The following is a 21772-nucleotide window of genomic DNA, read 5'->3' on the forward strand; positions in this document are numbered from 1 at the left end:
CTGAACGAGTGATATTTGAGCAAAGACCTGAATGAAGTAAGCAAACCACCTGAATGTGGGAGGGAAGAGCTACTCAGGCAGGGGAAACTGCAGAGATCCTCTGATGGGCTTGTGTTCAGCATGTCAACAGCAGCTAGTTCATACTCCCTCATTCCAAGTCCTGCCCTCCTTCTGGGAGATTCCACTGTGTGGATGCTCTTTCCATCACACTGCATTCCAATTTCCCAGACCTCTGGTTGAATAATATTCGCCTCCCTTCTACTTCACTTCAGCAGCTCACTACCCTGAGCCCTACTTGACCTTCTCTGAAATGCTAAGCTCTAATATGCCACTTTGACCTCAGTCTCCCGCCATTAGCTCCCTCCTCAACTTTCTCTTACTATGCCCATTTTTCTTCCTGAATACTCCTAAGCCCTTGAGTCCTCTCTTTCTTCCCAGTCTACCATGCTGATCCATTATTGACTTCCATCCATCTGTAGCCTAGATTCCCTCAAGGCAGTATGTGTAGTGGTTAGAGCATGGCCTTAGGAGCCAGACCGTCTGGGTGAAAATCCCAGCCCTACCATTAACTCCATGGGCTTCAGTTTTCTGGTGACAAAATAACAGTAACCTCCATTGCTGTTATAAGTGAGCTAATGCACATGCAGTGCTTAGAAGAGTGACATGCCATAGAGTAAGCATTTCGTAGTATTACCATGATTTTGATGTTATTACTATAGTTATTCATCTGTTCTTCCTGCAACAATTTGAACTACTGTGACTTTAGTTTTCTTTCTGTTGAACCTTCTCTGGAAATCTCAATCTCTGGTTCAGTCTAATCACCTAGCACCTCTGCTGTTACTCCTCAGTAGCTGAGGCCACCTGACAAAAAACTACTTGGCCGTGCAGGTGGACAGTGCTATTAACTTAGAGCTTCTGGACTTTGCATGGTCTACCACCCAGCTGGAAAATCCCTGTACATGGGTCTGGTTAGCTTTCTCAGTCATTTCCCCATTAGCTATTCTAAACCATCATTCTTTTCAACTCCCCAAGATGCTGATCCTTTTTACCTTTGCTTGACAGTTCTTACATGAATGTCTCAATAGTTATATTCTCACATCCTTCTCTTCAAACTCACAAGAGGCGGCCATCAACCTTTTGTCTTAGACTAGTTATCTACCTGTGTTCTAGACAACTTCTCTGCTCATCCCTTTAGGGACCTATATCCATCAATTATCTTTTTTCTCCCTCATTCACTTCAGGCCTCAGATATGTTCAGATCTCTCCAATCTCAACAAAACAAAACAGCAAAACAAATAACTCCCCTCTGAACTCCGAATCTTTTATCTTTTACCCCATCTTTTTCTCACCCACAGTGAAATTTCTTACCATTGCCAAATGTCCCACAGGGCAAAACTGATCTTGACTGAGAACCACTGATTAGAGGATAAAATAGAGTGTCCAGTATGTAATTAAATGCTGTCGAAGTTTTCAAACAAGAAGAGGCCACAGTGGCCTCTGTCCTTTTTATCCATTCACTGCATTTTTCTAGTTACCCTCTTTCAAAACCCAGTTCATTGGCAGAAAGCAAGCATAGCCTGCCTGTATTTCTCTGCCCATTCCTCACTCCTCAGCTTTCTGTGGTCTGACTCCTGTCCCCCAACTCCCTGAATATACTCTGCAATGTCTTTTTTTCTGAATTGCCAAATCCAATGGACCTTTCTTGCCTTATATTACTTGAATTCTCTGAAGCCCCTTTATGCTATTGACCACGACCTTGAAGTTTTTGTTTTGGTTTCCAAAATGCTACCTTTTTTGGGTTCTCCTTTCACTTCTCATAATCCACCTACATTATTTCCTTGGCTAGCATCCTTCCCCTTTCCATCTTAGAATTCCTCAGGCAGCATCCCCTCCTTCCTGCCACTCGTTCCTTAGTGGTCTCCTGTATTTCAGTGACTTCACCAGTCACTGACATGGTGGTTCCTCCTCAAGGCTGCTCTCTGGCCCAGATCCCCCATCGGGCACTTCCTTTCATATTCCAGTGGCAACACACATTCAGTAAGTCTATTCTTATCTTTTAGCAGATCTTGCTCTTGTCTAATTGGCTCTGAGCTCTTTGAAGATATTAATCCTTTTTATTTTCCCTTTAAATGATCTGAACATAGCACAGTGCCTAGCACTGAGTAACTGGTGCTCGATAATTGTCTTCTGAACTAAGGAATGGATGTGCTTGTCCCTTTCCCCCTAGAACTGGCAGTGGATTTGTCTAGTCATGTCTAAAATAGAACTTGTTCGGGGTGCCTGGGTGGCTCAGTTGGTTGAGTGACCGACTTCGGCTCAGGTCATGACCTCACGGTTTGTGAGTTAGAGCCCAGCGTCGGGCTCTGTGCTGACAGTTCAGAGCCTGGAGCCTGCTTCGGATTCTGTGTCTCCCTCTCTCTCTGCCCCTAACCCACTCGCATAAAACAGAACTTGTTGTTATCCTCAAATTTTCGTTCCTCAAGTCTTCCTCTCCCTTAAAGCCATCACTCTTTACTTGATTGCTGACTCTTACACCTCAGGAGTCATCCATGGTTTTCCCTTTCTCTCATTTTCCATATCCATTCCATAAACAAGTTCTGCTAGTCCTGCTTCAAGCCACATCTTAAGTTGGCCCCTTCCAATCCTTCTTATTACCCCATCTCCAATTCCAAATGTGATCGTCACCCCCAACTTCCTTATGCTGCAGTGAGAACCCTTTCCGTTGGTTCTCAAATCCATCCATCTTACTAATCTGGCCCATGTCTTTTACCCTGGCTGTTCCTTCTACCTGGAATACCCTCCTCCCAGGACGTAGCTGGCTCCTTCCCAACCTTCAAATCTCTGCTCAAATGTCACTTCCTCAGAGAATCATCCCATGAAAATAGCTCCCACAGCCATTCTCTCATCCCCATCCTGCTTTCTTTTCCCCAGAGCACTTATTACTGTCTAAAGTTATATTCGTTAACTTAAAAATCAACTTTCTGTAATACTATATGCTTCATGAAGGAAGGAGCTATTTTTTCTTCCATGTCTACTGCTGCATCTCCAGCTGGCCCACAGTAAACACTCAGCAAGCATTTGCTGGGAAGATGCAATCCCTACATCCAAAGGCACATCTTTACCAGTTGGTAAAGATTGTTGGCTCTATGAAGTGGTATATCACTGTATGAAGACCATTTCATTAAATGGAAACTAGCAGCGACCTCTAAAATCCACATACCTGTTAGCTATTGACAAGGATTCCCTTCCTGATCAAACTTAAGTTAGGCTCCTCTGGGTCCTCTTTTCAATGAGGCCTTATCTTTGGCCTTGTCTGTGACTTGCTGAGCCCAGTTTTAGTGAGAATCCAGCTAACTCAGGTTGTTGAGAATCCCCCCACCATGGAATCTACAATCAAATTCCTCATTCTCACCCCCTTGATATCTAATCAAGTTCCTGTTAGTAATTTTTCATTCCATGACTCCCTACCCTCACCTTGCTTGGTGGCCATAAATTCCCAGCTGCCCATACTGTCTTTGGGACTGAGTTAGTCTGTCTTCCCTATTCCAACTCTTGATCTCTCTTGAAATAGTCTTGAATAAAGTCTTCCTTGTTTTTAACAAGTGTCCGGTGCAATTTCTTTTTCACACTAGAGAATGAATTATTTACCTGCTGGGCTTGTATAAATCCACCTAATGCATTTTCATTGTTCCCTACCAAACTTCCACATGTTCTTTGCAGTGGGAAGGGTCAAAGACAGGCTTTTCTCATCCATGTGACAGAAGAATATGGTTTCTCGAGCATATAGGGGAAAATCAGGAAGAATAAATGCTACGTGATTTTTTAAAATCACCTTTATATCAGCTAATACTTATGGCGACATTTTAACGAATAGCACAAAAGTAATGCTCAGTACAAAATGACACCCCAAATCTCCTAAACAAAAACATGTTCAGTAGGTAAAAAAAAATAGCTCCCCCATCTGCCACACAATCCATATAATTCACATGCGGTCCACTCCTGACTCTGCAGCTGACTCGCGATTATATGACCATACCTGCAACATCAAACTCGATTTCCAGTGTGACCTTGCTCGTGATTGAAGAGTCTCGGAGGAGCTGGTTGGCTTCCTCAAAGGTGCTGTCTTCAGTTGGAATCCCATTAATGGCTATCACTCTGTCTCCAATCTGTAGCACCCCACATCTATATTTAGAACCACATGTTAGAGACTGTAGCCAGAGTAAGTAATTATCAAGTTGAAGTTGCCAAATCTATATTGTTTGATCCTTGTGAAATAGCGTAACCATTCGGTCTTGTCTATTCAATGCTGTGGGCATCGTATTAGGTCAACTGCAAGGTCTTGCACTCTTGTGTTTGATGGATCCAGATGTGAGCCAGGCAATGTTGATGTACCCCAGAGAAGGAACTAATAATTTAAAACTATGGCATTGTTTTAATCTGATCTGAACCAATACATAGTAGTGATGAATGTACAGCTCCCCACAGCAGAGGAATTATTATAATAAAGTTGGAACTTCAGAGATATTTTCCTTTTTAATTAATACAGCCTCCAGTCCCTGCCAGACAACAATCTGCTAGATAAAGGCATCCACGCTCGTTTTTCTTCTCAAACCTTATCAAGAACGCAAAATTTTACTGTCGGAACGGACAGTTCATCACATCCTGCATTTCCTGCATTGAGCCCTGTTCCCTAATTTATTAGCTATTCAAAGATACCGGGCACAAGAAATACACAGAAAAGGACGCTGTCAAGGAGTGTCTTACCTCTCGGCTGGGCTGTCAGCTTCAATATAGGAAATCAGAGGTGGGGAAGAGAGCGTCTCCGTGGCAAACACACTGCCCTGCAGTTGGATCCCAAATCCTGTGACGGGATCGGCTGTCAGCACAACTTCTGTGGTTTCTGTGTGAACGACCTGCCCAGCCAGGCCCACTGTGCTCGAGGCTAAAGACACTGGAGGAACAAACACGAAAAAGAATGACGTTAGGTTGGAGCAAGCACCAGAGACGCCGGCCTTGCTGACGCAGATTATGTCTCTGAAAGAAGGAAAAATGAAAAAAAAGCTCAGTGGTAATGGTGGGATATTTTGGTCTCCTTGAAATAAGTTCGTGCTGGTCGTCAACCTTAATCTAGCATTGGGTTGGCTTGATGGAGTCGCTTAAACTTTCTATTTCTCCTATCCCCAAATTTTGGCTCTTTAGCCTTTGTTCTTTCCCACTGGATCTCTGGCGGGTCATGAAAAGGCCACTCCACTCCCCGATGCCTTTCTCTCATTGATGCCCACTGGGACCTGCGCCTCCTTTGCTTTCTGTGAGCAAGCTCTCTGCAGGGTCCCATGTGGGACTGTCACTTCCTCCAAAAGAGTCTGGCCTCCTTACTGCAATTGACATCTGCTGACACCATATACCTCAGAAACCCCTCCACCCAGAAGCTATTTTCTTTCACTCTCCCTGCAGGGGACAAGGACAGAGAAAGGGTTAGAACCTTCCGTGCCCCACACATGCAGTGCTTTTTACCTTAAACCACTCCTATTTTATTTTATTTAAAAAAAAAATTTTTTTTAACGTTTATTTATTTTTGAGACAGAGAGAGACAGAGCATGAACGGGGGAGGGGCAGAGAGAGAGGGAGACACAGAATCGGAAGCAGGCTCCAGGCTCTGAGCCATCAGCCCAGAGCCCGACGCGGGGCTCGAACTCACAGACCGCGAGATCGTGACCTGAGCTGAAGTCGGCGCTTAACCGACTGAGCCACCCAGGCGCCCCAAACCACTCCTATTTTAAAGTTCTATATTATGTACTTATTTCTGCTTTGTCTCATCTTCAAACCCATGATGTTCTACTTTTCCTGTTTCCCCCCATTTCCTCACTGACTTCAGACTCGGCTCTTACTTTGCCCCTTCTAGTCTGTCGTTCTTCCATGTCCTCAGTATCTTTGACATCATGGCAATAATTGAGCGCCTGGCTTTGTGCTTCTTTAGGTCTCTCAGTGCTGATTATTAGCAATTCCACCCGACTTCAGCTCTCTATCAGCAGAACCCTGTGCTGGACCCCACCATCCTTCAACCTGGAGAGAGCTCTGGGATCTTCATATCTGAATCCTCTTTGTTGACCACACAATCTTAATAGCCATCTCCCCCCAGTCCTTCTGACCTCATTTTCCCTCCTTGATGACTTCTAGCCCCACTCTCTCTCACCTGTCTTCCAGTCTAGTGGTTTTCAAACTTGTTAGCAACAGATTCCCCCTGACCCCCCTTCAAATGAAAGCATGTAAGGGATGTCTTTGTATTTCAGATAAAAACAGAGCTGCTGAAGATACTGAGGTAGGAATGGGAGACCCCAGAGGAGGCCTTCCCATCCCTCCTGTGGGAATCTGGGGAATCCAGTTTGAAAGCTACCATTTTTATGTATTGCCTTTCACTAGCATCATTTCCCTCCATACTCCCCCTGGATCCCTGGTGACCACTTCAACGATGCAGCTGCTGGAATCAGAGATGCTGAAAGCTCATGACATTTTCTATAGTGTAATACTCAATATTCTTTGGTAATGCCCACTCCACTCCCCTGCTCTTACTAAGTTGCTGATGGGTGCTAGAGAAAGTCACTACACATTCACACAATTCTCTGTGGGGCCCTGGAATTTTCTGTTGTGTAATACTTTGACTCCTTATTTGATTTCTCACGGGATCTGTCTCAAACATTTCCACCATTATAAGGATCAAACTTGACTCCTTACTTCATTTCCTACCAGACTGAAAAGATCCAGCCATTTGACAAGAGTTCCTTAAAAGCATTCTTTTCAACTTCGATTTCTCTGTGTCATCTATTCTAACTTCCTTCTTTTTCCCAGGAGGATGTATCCTTCTTTCCATTTCAAGGCTACCTCCTCCTTTCTGGTCCTATCCATTTCGGCTCCCTGTGATTTTGTGTCATAAATACTTCTCTCTTGCTTTTTCCAACTTTCCTGCTCACTCCCCTAGCTTTCTGACCTCTCCCTATGGGTTTGTACTGATTCTGGGCCTGCTTAAAACTTGGCCTCTCCTTTCACCCTTTACTGAAACTACTCTCACTGATGACTTCCTGACTGCCAAAATCAATGGCCATCTTCTGCTCTAACTACTCTGCAGCAAGTGGCTTGGGAACTATCCTTTTCTTTCTGAAATTGCTCTCTTGGTTTCAGTGAAGGTTCGTTCTTAGTTTCTGACTTTTTTCAGCCCCTCCCAGTTCCTTTGCTTAGTCTACACGGCAAACATAGACTTCCCTGTGGGTCTCTTCTAAGCCTTCTCTACTCTCCTTTCCCTCATTTACTTCTACTGCTTCTGTAATATGACCTCTGCATGTATCTTCTCAAATCTACCTCTCCAGTTTCTCTCAAGCTCCAGTGATGAATTTCCTGACGTGGATATCCCATCCACAAGAAGGTCTCACTGACTCCTCGAAACTCAACATTTTAAAAATTGAGTTAGTCATCCTCTCTTTTGCATTCCCCCTACTGTTTCTATGAATGGGACCATCATGCTTATAGTCCACCAGGCCTGAAATCTCAAAGTAGCCTTTGACTCAGAACATCCCCATTGTCTCAAATTCAATCAAGACAATGGCTAAGTCCTTTCAGGATGACCACTGAAATCTAACTTCTATAAATCCTCTTTTCCCTTCTTATTGTTAACGCTTCAGTCCAGGCTTTTATTATTTGTATTTCAGATGTTTAGTTTATTTCAAATATGTGAATATGGATGTTTCTGGTCCTTTCATGCCCAACATTTTCTACATATCAACTTGCCAGGTTAACTTTCTCTTCATGATGAGGCCCCCAATGTATCTATTCTCTAAAGTAGGGCCTCATCATTGCTAATACAGATCACTATATAGACTTAGAACCATGTCCTTACCTCTTGTCTTATGCGAACAGCCTCCCAATTGCTGCCAGAGTGGCTTATCTAATGTGCAGAGGTCATCCTCCCATTTAGACTCTTTCAACGCTTCCCTATTTTCTATAGAACAACAACCCCAGTGCTAACAGAGCTCGTGGGAACCTTCATAAGTTCATGGCCCCTGCCTATCCAGTCTCCTGCCTATCTGCTGCAGCCCTGCTTACATCCCTCTGTCCCTTTAGCTCTTCCCCCGGGCTTTTAATGTCCCTTTCCCTGCTTTCTCCAGGCAGAGTTAGGTACTCCCCTGTCTACATCTCCACATTTCTAATACATGGTCCTACTTCAGCATTCAGCATCCTTGTTTTTAAAGATTGGAACCCAGATCTTTTCCTCTTTGAAATCCCAATGCCCGGAACATTCAATGAACACTAAATAAAGGAAGAACGAATTGAGTTTTGTGATATTATCCACATTTTTCTTTTTGGAACCAACATTTCATGCAGGTTCTGCTGAGTTAAGGAACTAGAAAGTTGTCCCTCAGGACCCCAGTTTTTCCACTATGTAGTTCATCCCAACATTGTAGCTGACATGGCAGAGGAAGATGCGATAGATCATTTGTCTAGAAGGAAGGAAAATCTACTTCTTCTTAAGAAACATCATCATAGTTCTCACAACAAAATTCATATCAGTGAGATTAAAGTAGCCTGAAGTAGGGGGTAAAGGTAGCTTCCAACCCTGAGCCTTTTACAGCTGGTGGCCTACAATTCCAAGATCCGACACATGGACTATATTCATTCAGATCACACTTTCTAGTGTGCTTTGTTGATGTCAACTGTACTTTACCTGCTCTCCAGATTACACATTTTGTTCCTGATGGCACAGAACCACCAGGAGTGGTTAGTATGGATCTGGAGAGTTGCATTTCCTTCCAGTCTGTTCTCATAGCAGGCAGGAATATAATATTAGGACATCCCCTATTTGGCAGATTACTTCCATTCTATCTTCTAAGTTATGAGCTTTGGACTTCAATAGGAATACTTTCTGTGAATTTTTCTATAGGTTCACATTAATATACACAGTTTTTTCATCGGAGATCTCAGTTTGGTATAGATTTTTGGACAACTTAACTGGAGTTAAAAACCACTTTTGAAACTTTAAGTCAGCTAAATGCCATTTCCACTAAGAGAGGATTAAGAAGAAATGGGTCAATCATAATAGGAGGAATTAGGCTAGATATAGTAAAGATCTTCTCGAAGGAGAGACTTGCTGCATTCTTGCAACAGTTAGAGAAGATAGTTCAGAAACAGACTTCTCTAGAAGGTTTTGCAAATAGATCTAAGTGCTCACTGTGGGCATCATTAAATTTGTAAGCATCATCTGGAGTCAAGTTGAGACAATAGAAATTATTAGGACCTTTAATTTAGGATTAAAATTATGTTAAATATTGGTTTTATAATTATAAAAGTTTACAATGTATCTAATAAATGTAGGATTATATTAAATAATCTAGGATTTTATAGTTAACTCTGAAAGTCCTTTGATACACTGAAATGTTCTTTGAAACAGTAAAATTTCATTTGGAATTGTACGTACTGATTACTCACACAAATTAAAGTCTTGCAAATTATAACCAGACATGAAAAAGATAAACGGTAGATTTAAAGATGATGAGCCAGAAGAAAAACAACCAATATTACTCAGAGGAAAAAAAGATGAGCTTGATTATCCTGCTTCATTAATGTGGCCAACCATTCACAAAGGTGAATTATTATGAATTATAATGCCGTAATTTAAAAATTTGTAGGATGAATTCTCTCTCCGGTAGTAGAGACTCCTGCAAGGTCCTGGCTCTGAACTGAAGTGTGCCCATTTCTTCTACTCACAGGCGAGGGAGGAAAGGACTAAATCACTGACATGCTGTGAACACTGCTAAATGGTGTGGGCCCCACGGTTGTGTTCACGATCCGCATTTGCTCTGTCCTGCTCCTGTTCACGTTTGGAGGGTTCTGTTCGCAACCCTTCAGGTTTGCAGGAAATGACCCTGTGGTTTTTGTCAATTCTTGTCTTTTCTAGTGTAAGGAAGGGAGGAAAACCAGAAACAACTTGTTAGCTTCTAAAGCTTAAAAATCTGCCTTCTTAGAAGGCTGTGAGGTTAACTGTCAGATAGGAAAAGCATTTAAAAAGTATAGGGAGCAATGGATTGCAAAGGTTTATCCATATATGGTGTTCACCATTATTTGATCCTGTAACTCAAGACCTCTGTGTCACTCAAGTATTTCCCCTTACAGTCGGCCTGCTGGGGATCCAGCCCACTGTGTACCGTGTGATCCAGTTCAGGCGCACGGTGTGGGTGTCCAACAGCTCCCTTCTCCAGATGGGGGTCAGCTTGTGGGGCGGGCAGCTCTTAGGCTGTTCCCTGAAGGGCTCCCTGCATGCTCACTTATAAAAGCTCACCATTAGCTGCCTTTGTCCTCCGATCTTTTTTCAGCGGTTGGTGGCAGGGACAAAACTTGTTAGGTTTTTTCATTCTCTTCCTTTCAACTCTTTTCCATGTTGGCCTCCCTAGTAGTACACGGTGATGGCAAAAGAGGCAAAGACTATTCTGGGAACGTCATCTAACTTCTACGCTTGGCTGCAATTCAGGTGGACTGAGAACAGGCAGAGCCTACACTGGCTATGTGTGCAGAAGCAGGAAGCAGGGGGAAGGAACCGGGTCCACTGCTCAGTCATGCTGCCATCACAGGGGGATGACGGGGTTCTGGAAAGAGCCTTAGCCTCTGAGGCAGAAAAAGGGACAGCCCAGGCTGTGGGGCAAAGGTCAGTAAGATTCCAGAAGAGCTGACAAGAGGGTTCCCTCTGTGACACAGCTCTGCAATCCTTCCAGGGCTTTGTGACACTCCTCCCAGCCTGGTGCTGGGGATACTCATCCTTCTCCCTGTGAAACAAACACGGCACTTTCCTGCTTTAATTCTTGTAACATGGCATTACAGACTTCCCGTATTCGCCCCTCTGGTCAATGATACAGAATCTTTTCAATATTTATGAGAAGACTTCAATTCTTTTCTGGCATGTCCTTTTGTACCAGAAACATATGTGAGAATTTTTTCTGTTTTGTAGGCTCTGGCCTCACCTCATCACCAGTACAGCGAAGAGACTTTTTATTGTATTTGTTGTGACTTTGCCATGATTCATCGTCCATACAAATGGCCTGGTTGCCATGGAAACGTAAGTATTAGAAAGGGGGCAGCAAACGGTGGCATAGAATAAAGACATAAATAAAGTGGTGGAAATAAACCATGGTATAGTGAGAGCATAATAAAACTTTTATTATCAGTTATTTGGGAAAACCCTTACATCGAATGTGACCAGAAGCAAAGAGAGAGAGAGAGAGAGAGAGAGAGAGAGAGAGAGACAGAAGAGAAGAGAAACTTAAGAAAAACAAAAGAACAAAAACAGCAATTACTTTTTTCTGGCTTTAGAATGCTATTTTTGTAGGCCTTTTTGGAGTACAAATCAAAGTTTTGGACCTTGTTGTTTGATTACAATATAAAATGTGTGATCTCCTGAGACACTTTCATAAACATTCTGGTAGGCATACGGTCAGTGGTGCCCTGGTGGCCGATGTCTCCAAAAAACACAAATAGCTTGCAATTTCTGGAGCCACGTGTCTGTCTGTTTCTACTATGTTGGAGAATAACTTTCTGATTCAAAAGAGAATTTGAGTTGATTATGGGGATCAGTGACAGCATGATCTCAGCTTTGTTTCCTACTATAAAATTCAAGCTATGTAAATATCAACCCGAGATAGCCAAGCATATTATCACTCATTTGGAGTCACTAATGCCTTTAGTCAACACAGTGAGTCTTACCTAACACAAACAATGTGTAGCCATTCAAGCAGAAGTACAAACATTAATGAATTCATTTTAATTGCTCTTCCCTGATGAGGGCTGTTAGACTGTTGCTGTCGGTGAGGGACGCTGCACCCAAAGGCATTATATGTAAAAAATTTCATATACAAAAATCCACCACAAGCCCTGATGGCATTGCATGGAAGACCCAGAACCTATGTATTATGCCAAAGTAGTCACTGTGAAAAATGCCTAAAGTTGGGAACAGTGTCAACAGATTTTCACACATGACAATTTAGATTCAAGGCATACTAACTAACACTTAAACTATTCAAATGGCTAACAATTAAATAGTGTTTACCATTTACCAGGTGTTGTTCTAGCATATGTATATAATATATGTAGTATTTATTGTATATAGTGTATTGTATATAGTACATAATTGAGAAAATTATATATGTATAACACATAAACTATATGTATAATATGTATATACATATATGTACATGTATTAACACATATTATTGTATGTATGTATGTATGTATATATGTATTTTTAAGTTTATTTATTTCTGAAGGAAAGAGACACAGAGTGCAAGTGGGGGAAGGGCAAAGAGAGAGGCAGACACAGAATCTGAACCAGGCTCCAGGCTCTGAGCTGTCAGCACAGAGCCTGACACAGGGCTCGAACCCATGAATCATGAGATCATGACCTGAGCCGAAGTCTGATGCTTAACTGAGTGAGCCACCCAGGCGCCCCAATATATATAATTTTAAAATAATATGCATAATATGTACTTAATAATATATATTCTCCTCACAGAGTGTATTTCTTGTCCCATATGTCCCTTTTGGTGGTGTGAATATATATATTCTTTCATATAATCTTCCCAATTACCCAATGAAGTAAGTAATTAATCCCTGTTTTGTAGCTAAGGAGGCCGAGGCATAGAGAACTTAGGTGCTTTGCTCAAGGTCCTACAGCAATGATGCTGGGATGAGAGCACGGGCAGCCTGGTTTCCACATCTATGCTTATAACCACTTCACTCTACTGCCTTCAAATGGTTTCTTCCAAGACTGAATAATTTACTTTCGTGTCAGCTGAGAAAGATCTGAGACTCCAGAAGCCGTTTATTCTCATTTTAACTAAACTCAATCTTCCTTCTCTTTTCCCATTTTTAAATTTACTGTCCTGCACATACACTAAAGATGAAAAAATCCCCTTATATTTGAAGGGATATGCAAGGCAAAATCATGACTATACCACAGTGTGACCCTATCTTTTGCAGTGGTTTTCTTTGTAAGGAAACCTTCAGCTTCCTGTAACATGAAGAGACCATTTCCCAGGGTGGGTGATGGCTGGTCTCTGTGATGGTGGCATGGTGGGTCTTCTTGTGAAGATGAATCTCTGACAAACAAGCTGAAAAGCCAATAGGTCCAAACATCCCTTCTCCTAACATTCTCTTCACTTCCAGCCTTGAAGAGTCTGGGTTTCATTTTACTTAGGTAACTTAAGGGTGTTCCTTATTTTATTTTTATGGTAAGTGCAGGAAGACACCCCATCTTCTTTGAGTTTCTCTATAGGAATCACAACTACAGCCACCAAAGGGGACATATAGGACAGGAAATACTCCCACCTCTCTAGACTATGATTTGATCTGGTTGGAAAGAGAAGTGATTACATGTTATAATCATATTAAACAGATGCATGGGGTTCTTTCTTATATTTATCAGGAGGGAGACATAGTTTTCAAATCATTGATTTGGAGTGAGTAAGGAACTGAGAACAAATGTTTCATGTCCAAAGTCACCCAGAATATAAGGAAGGAGTCTTGAAGGGAAAAAAATCACCTCTTTGGTTACCGTATCAGATCCAAAGAGCAAGAAAAGAAATTTCCAACAAAAAGTTGTCGGCAAAGATAGTACAAACTAACTAATTCAGTCTGAAATTGTTCTGGGCAATCAGTATCATGTAGATACTAGATAGCATTTCAGGGACCTCTGGCATAGAGCTGGGAGCCCCTTAGCATCCACCTGATCATTTAGGCACCAGAAAACACTCTTCCCACAGACTCCAACCAGCCCGCCCATCTTCTCCAGCCCATGAGACAACGGTGACTGTTTCACTTACGTGAGCTTTTGAAGTCTTTCTTTTTCAGTCTCCTCCTCATCATGGTCCCGCGAGGGCTAGTGGAGTAGAGGCTTCGAGGTAAAGTCCCCATGTTCAGGGAACTCAGGCTGTATGCACTCATGGAGGTAGGAGAGAAGGGTGAAGACACCAAAGCTGCTGTAAGAGAGTGGAGACTTGGCACAGAGCATTCTCAGGTGGGGTGTGAGTCTGCTACCCTTGCCAGCCAGGGACAACCCCGAGAGACACACACGGCAGCAATGGCTAGTCAGTGCCCCGACCGGGCAGAGACCAGGTCTCAGAAGCCATGGAGACGGCACTGTAGAATCTCAAAGTTACAAGAGCCCACCGCTGCCTGAGGGGCAGCACGATCCTCCTGAGCACAATGCAACCCAGAGGGAGGCTCTATGAATTTTGCTCTAGACACACACAGAGATAAACATGAAACCGCGTTTCTGCATAAACAACAACTCCGTGCATCCAGTACAGACACGCATCGTTCGTAGATCTTTTCTGACGTGAATTTCATTCACAGTGGTTCCAAGCACACAAGGAAGTTCTGAGCACATCGTATTCTATATCATATTTTGGACTGTTAATTTCCGGACCACATATAAAGCATTAGGAACATTTACATCCTTCTCTAATGACAAATGCTTTCTGATTGGGGGGGGGGGGGGCGGGGTGGGAGGGGAAGAGACTCAGAAAGATGTCAGAAACGATAAGTTGCTATTACAAAAAAAGCACATAGCACCCATGAAGCCAAAAATGGTATGAATCAGATGAGGAAGAGGCAGAATATAATTTTCACAAAAGACCAGGAGGAGAAAGTCTGGAACATTACGAGGGCTGTTGGGAGGAGGCGCCTTTGGGGCTGGCAGGGCCGGAGCTCTGCAACGGTCGGGGTGGGACGCATTAGGGTATTGGTAGGTGTGAAGGCTGCAGTGGTCGCCGGGCCAGGAATCCCACGCAAGTTGCCTGTCGCTCCTCTGAATTTTCACTGCCCACATGAGGTGATGATGACAAATAAGAACAAACAAACAAAGAACCAAAAACAAAACAAAACAAAACAAAAGAAAAAGTAACTGAACTGTACAAATAAAAAGTGTAACAAAAAATGAAAGCTGCTTGCAAAGAAAAAGAAAATCTACTGGCTTTGCCCTTTCTCAGTGGTCAGCAGAACAGATGATTAACATCACGAATGGAAGCCTTCCATCTTCCCAAGAATAATGCATGTCGTTCGCCAGCCCATTTTTTCTTCTTTTAAAATGACTATTGAATCAATTTCTAATCTCCCCCTGCGCTTCACAGACCAGATTAAAAACATTTTTTTTTTTTAAACTTAAAAGTCAACGCCATAAAGATCTATGGCACGTGATTAGTAATTAAAGATTTGCACATCTTGGTCAGTTAGTAGCACTTGTTTTGAGAAAAAGAATAGAAGGAACAATAATAAATCATGCTGGCTCATGATTCAAGTGCTTTACCAGTCACATATCACAATTTACTGTTCTGACATTTTAATTACAATCTGATCCATCACTTGGACTTGATTTTTCTCAAAAAAAAAAAAAACCCCACTCTTAATCATCTATCAATATCAGAATCATATTTGTATCCTAACAAGTAAAGATCTCAATAGATTTTATACTTTTTGTATCTTTGAAAAAAGATACGTTTACATTTGAAAGAAACGGTTAATTCTCAAAAGATTTCACATGTTCTTATATTTTCTTAAGACGCCACAACATTTTAGTAAAGCTATTTCAAATTTTTTGTGTCCCCTTTATTGAAAAAAAATGTGTAGTGCGTTTCCATTCTAATTTCAATATTATTTAGACTTTTTTCTACCAGGTGTTCTGAAAGATGAGCAAGGTCATGTTCATTACTATGTCCGATCCGAAGTTTTTCACTGAACAAGAATGAAAAACAACAAATGAAGTCGTACCTCCTTTTAGTATCATGATTCTAATGTGAGGTGCCTTACATGTGAGTTATTTGACGGTATTTATTCATGCAGAGAATCAAATGCTCCGTAAGTACTTAAAGGAAGCTCATTTAGACAAGGGCTTAAGTTGTACCTCTGTGATGTCAGCATCATTGGCCACTTCACAGCCTTTCTGGGGTAAGGCTACCCGTGGAACCAGAGCCCTGGCAATGAAAGAGCGCTGTGGGCTGAGGCAGGCCTGGGTTTCAGTTCTGGCTCCAGCCCTTCCTCTCTATAGGACCGTGGCTAGTTACTCAGCCTCCCTTAGCCTCAGTTTCCCCACATGTCAAATGGAGACCACGAAAGCATCGCCCCCGCAGGACCACCGTGAGAATTATGCCCACGGGTCTATATGCAAGGTGCTTGCACGGTGCCGGTACACTCGATAAAAACAGATGACCTTTTACGGATAATATTGATTCTGCCTACTTTCGCTCTACTTGCCAACAAATAAAGTATCTTTTGAAGGAAATACGTATCTCTCACTCAACAAATCTCACTCACTGGACACTTAGGTTGAGAGAGTATCACTTGCATGGCCACCATAATTCTATAGCCCTAGGCGGCCCAGCTGGTTCCTCCTGTGCCGCTGCTGTTTCTGGTTTGGGTTCCCTCTGCCTCTCCACCATTCTAGTTCCAAGCCATCACCTCCTCTACCTAACCTCTGCAACACCTACAGACTTGGCTCCCCACTTCATCAACTGCATACTTACCTCCCAGTATCTGTACGACCTGGTAATCCTTTAAATATATAACGTGGATCATGTCACTCCCATTTAAGCTACTTCAATGGGGTACAATTACAAAGAGAATCAAATGTGACCCCTACTTATCTCTGCAGTCTTATCCCCTATCACTCTCCCCATCATTGACTGTTTCAGCCACCATTGGTCTTACTGCCGTTCTTAGAACAAGCCAGGCTGCTTTCCTGCCTCAGGGCATTTGCCCTTGCCATTCTTTCTGCCTCGTGTATTCTTCACCCAGTTGACTGCGTGGTTGCAGTTCGCTTGACTCCTTCTTCTCCTTCGGGTCTCAGCTAAGGGGCCACCACCTCCTCAGAGTTGTTCTGACCACCCCCCAGCCCAGGCTGAATATGCCCGACTCCATGCTACCCCATTAGTATTTTATGTTCTTCATAGTACTTATTACAGTCTGAAGTGGCTTTATTTATTTAACATATTTTAAATATTTGTCTCTCTATACTGAAATTCCACGAGGATGGGAATCTACTTTGTCTCCCTCACTAGATGTCTTATAGCACCTAGAATAGTGCCTAGTCCATGATGACTGATGAATCAATGAATGCATAAGTGAATAGGAATCAGCCAGAGTGTGCATGTCTACACTGCGGCAGCATTTTCCTCGCGATAAAGAGTGTTGCAGGGGAAGTTCATGATGGGTTATCTTTCCCCATCCTAATTCTCTTTTGGGGAGTGTAAGATGACTTTTTACCAAGACGCAATCATTGCTGGGTCTGGCTCATTGACCCCAACAGCCACTCCGATGTCCTTTTTACAAAGTATGGTCTGCGTTTCAAATGAGGGCAGGGTATAGTGAATGGACTTTAGAAATCCACACTCTCTGACCCAGTTGGTTAAGAAGGACTTTGGACATTACCGGGCATATTTAAGGATGGTAGCACCCAGTTAAGTTTGGAAATCTGATTCAAGAATCCCTGCCTTCAGCCCACCCGCACTACACTGCCTCCTGTGGGCGTTCCGAGATTTGATACAGATACATAAACAGCAAGTTAAAATAGAATACTTTTTACATCTTCCATGATGACATCACTGTTGGAGTCTTAAGAAGTATCTGACGTGGAGGGTCCTTTGGTTTGTTCTCTCTTCTAACTGTACCCTCTTGCCCTGTCTGGGATGTCTGAGGGGCATAGGCAACAGCTGCTTTTGTCGTTGCTCCTGGAACTCAAAAATGGAAGGTCTTCCGGGCCCTGACTCTATTGAGCCTTGCGATTCTGCTCCCATTTTCTCTTTCAAAGTCTCATGAACTTCAATCATGATTATGTCGCCCAAATGCCCTCAGTAGGAACAATTTCTAATCTTATTGAGAACTCATTCTTCTAAGCACTTTTAACGCTATTTAAAAATTTTTTCAATATTTATTTATTTTTGAAAGAGAAAGAGAGACAGAGCTTGAGTGGGGGAGGGGCAGAGAGAGAAGGAGACACAGAATCTGAAGCAGCCTCCAGGCTCTGAGCTGTCAGCACAGAGCCTGATGAGGGGCTTGAACCCACGGACTGTGAGATCATGACCTGAGCCGAAGTTGGACGCTTAACTGTCTGAGCCACCCAGGTGCCCCATTAATGCTATTTACCAGCAAAAGGCACGGTTAATCTCTTTTTTTCCTAGCTGATGTGCCCGTTTCTTTATTTCTCTGAAAACACTATGGTGGATGCTTTCTTGTGAAACAAAATGTGGGAAATATATTTCCATCTACCATGGGATGAGACAGAAGTGTTCAGGGATCAGGCTTCCTGAAAAGATAGCCAGAACTCTCTTGTGGAAAAAGGGAAAAACTATGTAAAACCACTCTACCACATAGAAAAACATAAGTTTGAGAATTATAAACAACATAATTTGGGGGGGGGCATTCCCCCCTATTCTTAACTGTGATTTAATTATGTTTAGGAGCTAATACTTTTGCCTTCTTGGAAATGCAAGTCTGATTTTAATGTAAACTGTAGGGAGATGCCTGTAGGCTAGAGAAGAAAGATGATGAGCAACTTTTAGCCAAAGTGTAGATGATGGGGTCAGAAATGGAAGCTTGAATTATTTAAATTACCAGCCCCGACCCTGCACCCCTCTGAAAAGTCACAATGACAACAGGGCTTCCATATTAAAAAAAAAAAAATTTGTTCTTGGTCTTCGTGCATTTTAGTATATACATTCATCCTCTCAAATTGTCTTGACAGGTAAAAATATTTAATATTTCACGAGTTGGAAACTATTTGGACTATTTATGATTTATATACAGGGCAAATAAAAAGGGGGAAATGAGGTTGCTGAAGATAATGACATTTTGCAAGGGTCTGCTCCATATTTCTGATTCACCGATAGCAGGATTTACCAAGCCAAATCTCAGGCTGAGAAAGCACTACACAGTGTATATCCTTTTACCTCCTGTGCTCCAAATCCAGTGACGGCTTCAGATTAATTTAGAAGAAACTGAGTTTGAGAAATCTCTCCCCTCTGCCAGGGTGTCCCAAGGGGTCTCCTGACCGGAACGGTGTGCATTCCCATGACCTGTACCTCCTGGAGCCCCTTCCCACTTCTAGGCAAATGAGGCAGAATTTCTTTTCATAACCTGCCTATACTGCATCACTTCTCGGCTCCATTGTGTAAAATTAAAATCTGATAAAGGTAATGCTGTACTAGAGATTTTCATTAGCTCCAGGGCTGTCTAAGCTCCATTTAATTAAAAAAGGTTGCACCCAGCTGACTCATTCAGTATGAAAATTAACCGGTCCCTCTGTTTTTTCTTCAAACTGTGGAAAAGCGCGGTGTCTTTCAGAAGGTGGGAGACACATAATACAAATGATCTCTTCACAAACAAAATTTCAATTCCGGAGAAAATTGTTCTCTTTCTCTAAACATACAAAAAAAAGTGCTCTTCTCCATTAGGGCCCCCTGACAGCACTAGTGAAGCTTCAAGGAATCGATTTCAGGGAATGAAAAAGGGGGGCACTTGACTTAAGGGAAAGGAGAGAGGAGTTGGAACAAAGAACCCCCTTGAAGAGTCTTTCTTCAATGTGATTTTGGGCTCCAAGTCCTTTCTCTTGTACTGGGTTTTGTTTAAAGATGCTTAGGTGGATGGTGTACAAACACTTAGCAAATGTACCTGTGAGCTTCAGACAGTGAAAATGTAGGTCCCCTCAGCTGACACTTGTTACTGAATAAAAGCAGTCAAATATTCTGACACGCCCAGGAAAGATATTTCATCATTAAGGTCGTTCCTTTATGGAAGGGCTAAGGAAAAAGCTATTCTGGCAAACAGACAAACTGTAGAGAAAGTCAACCTTTTACACAACTGTTTTCTCCTCCCCAAATTTGAAGTGCCTGCCATTAATACCCATTTTATAATTATTTTTAAAAAGTGAGAATTTTATAATTTGCCTTCATCGTCCTTGAGGTAGAGTGGACATTCACTCTGCGTAACAGGAAGTCAAATTATTCCCCTTCTCTTCACACTCAATTTGCAACAAAGTCTTCTTCTTCTTCTTCTCCTTTTTTTTTTTTTAAATATCAAATAGTACAAGCCTGAAAATTCTATTTCAAACAATGTTTCTTTCCTCAATTTTGAGGTTTCAAATAAATTACATTTGGCTCAGGAAAAAGGATCTGGGAGACGAAGGAAAGTAAACAAAAGATAACCCGCTGCTCTGAAAGAAATGATAAAGCCAGAATTAGCCTCTGTGTCTTTCTGCTTCTAATTCTGGGAGAGAAGCAATAACTGTAAAAGCAAGATAAAGAGATTTATCCAGATGGATCCTTCTCACCATGCTCAGGTCCCTTCAGGGCCAGGCGGGTCTGATGATGGGGAAGAATCTCAAGCTTGACCTGGTCAGTGGTGTTGGCCAGGAACTGGGTGGCTTCTGCCAATGTACAGTACTCCATGCTGGTTCCGTCGATGGACAGGATGTGATCTCCCACGTGAAGGGCGCCACATCTACGGAAAGGAGAAATACTCAGTGCGATGAGTGCTCTCGTCTTTGGAACATGACTTTCATGTCCTTCGTAGTCTTAACATTTCACGCGGTTTGCATTTACTTAAAAAAGGAAAACTCTGAGTGTTATAGGAAACACCATCTGTCAAATGTGAAGCACCTTGCGTATGAAGAGGAATGTGGGAGATACAGAAAAACTCAAGGAAATGTTCTTCTCTTGTGCCTCTTAAGAAATCATATTATTTCAGGGTGGTGGTGCCAGAAGTTGAAGGGAAGTGTGTGGGAGGGAAGAGAAGAACAGGAATGTTTTTCCCCTTGACATTCTTCCGTGATTTTTCCTTGTTGGTTTGTATATCTATAAATATGAGCTGGTCAATGTTCAGGATGTCAAGATGTGACTCACATAATTGGAACAGGATCATTTACAACTAGTTTATGTGTGAATGGGAATAACTCGGGGAGGTTCAGCTAATGCTTTTTTCAGAACTCTCTCACACAAGCTGCCAAATCACCAGTTCTTTACTACTGTATTATATTTTGTTATTTTCGAGTTAAACATCGATTAGTACAAAAGCTCTCGATGGCGATGGAAATTATGCAGGAGTCAAAAGAGCCATAAAGGAGGCCTGCGTGGTGAGTGAAGGGAAAGCGGGGGCTAGAGCTACACCTTGCTGAACTCAAGAGACTGGCTACTGCATGAGTTGAGAAAAGCAAACACAGCAGTCAGCATCCCGACGTACCAGTCAAGTGGACAGCTCCTTAAACTGGTTACCCCCTGCGGAACGGGAAAAAAAAAACAGAGGGAGAAAATTAAAGCATCCTGCACCATTGAACTGGAGAACACCCCTGGATCAATGGCCGTCACTGTTAAAGGGCTGAATGTAGGGTAAGACCACAGTGGAGCTGTAGACTGACCAAGACAGGGGTTGCTGCGGGTTACTGCGTCTGAGTTGGAGGTTTCCCAGGTAAGGCGAGGGCATATGAAAAAGAGGCTGGGAACATGCAAGGGAGGCTGGGCCTTTTGGAGTACGTCTAGAGACTTCCACAGTGAAAGCAGTCTACTTCTCAAGACAAAAAAGCATTTCAACTCATCCCTTCTGTCTAAAAAAAAAAGTTCAAGTGGGAGCACTTAAAGAGCTTCAGCTGTGAAGGTGGGGGGGGGGGCGTTCCTATCAGGAGCTGTGAAATAACTTATTAGGGGGTGAGGTAGTCTTTCTTCCCCGCTTCTCACCTTGTAAGTCTAAAATATTAATT

At 42.6% G+C, this 21772-nt stretch overlaps 1 protein-coding gene across 10 annotated transcripts in view; it reads right to left on the reverse strand.

Moving 5' to 3' along the window:
- The window catches only part of GRIP1 (glutamate receptor interacting protein 1), a 691569-nt gene that overhangs the window by 77504 nt on the left and 592293 nt on the right, over positions 1–21772 (reverse strand). For 7 of the 10 annotated variants that reach the window (XM_078449707.2, XM_081796205.1, XM_081796206.1 and 4 more), the window contains 5 exons: positions 20351–20520; positions 14695–14850; positions 13854–14009; positions 4765–4951; positions 4037–4182 (listed from right to left, as the gene is read on the reverse strand). In XM_078449707.2, the coding sequence (XP_078305833.1) occupies positions 4037–4182; positions 4765–4951; positions 13854–14009; positions 14695–14850; positions 20351–20520 (815 nt within the window). The remainder of the gene's footprint in view (positions 1–4036; positions 4183–4764; positions 4952–13853; positions 14010–14694; positions 14851–20350; positions 20521–21772) is intronic. The other 3 variants (XM_081796202.1, XM_081796204.1, XM_081796203.1) reach the window with 3 other exon arrangements.

Source organism: Panthera onca, chromosome B4 (assembly GCF_046562875.1).
Source record: "Panthera onca isolate mPanOnc1 chromosome B4, mPanOnc1 haplotype 2, whole genome shotgun sequence".
NCBI lineage: Eukaryota > Metazoa > Chordata > Mammalia > Carnivora > Felidae > Panthera > Panthera onca.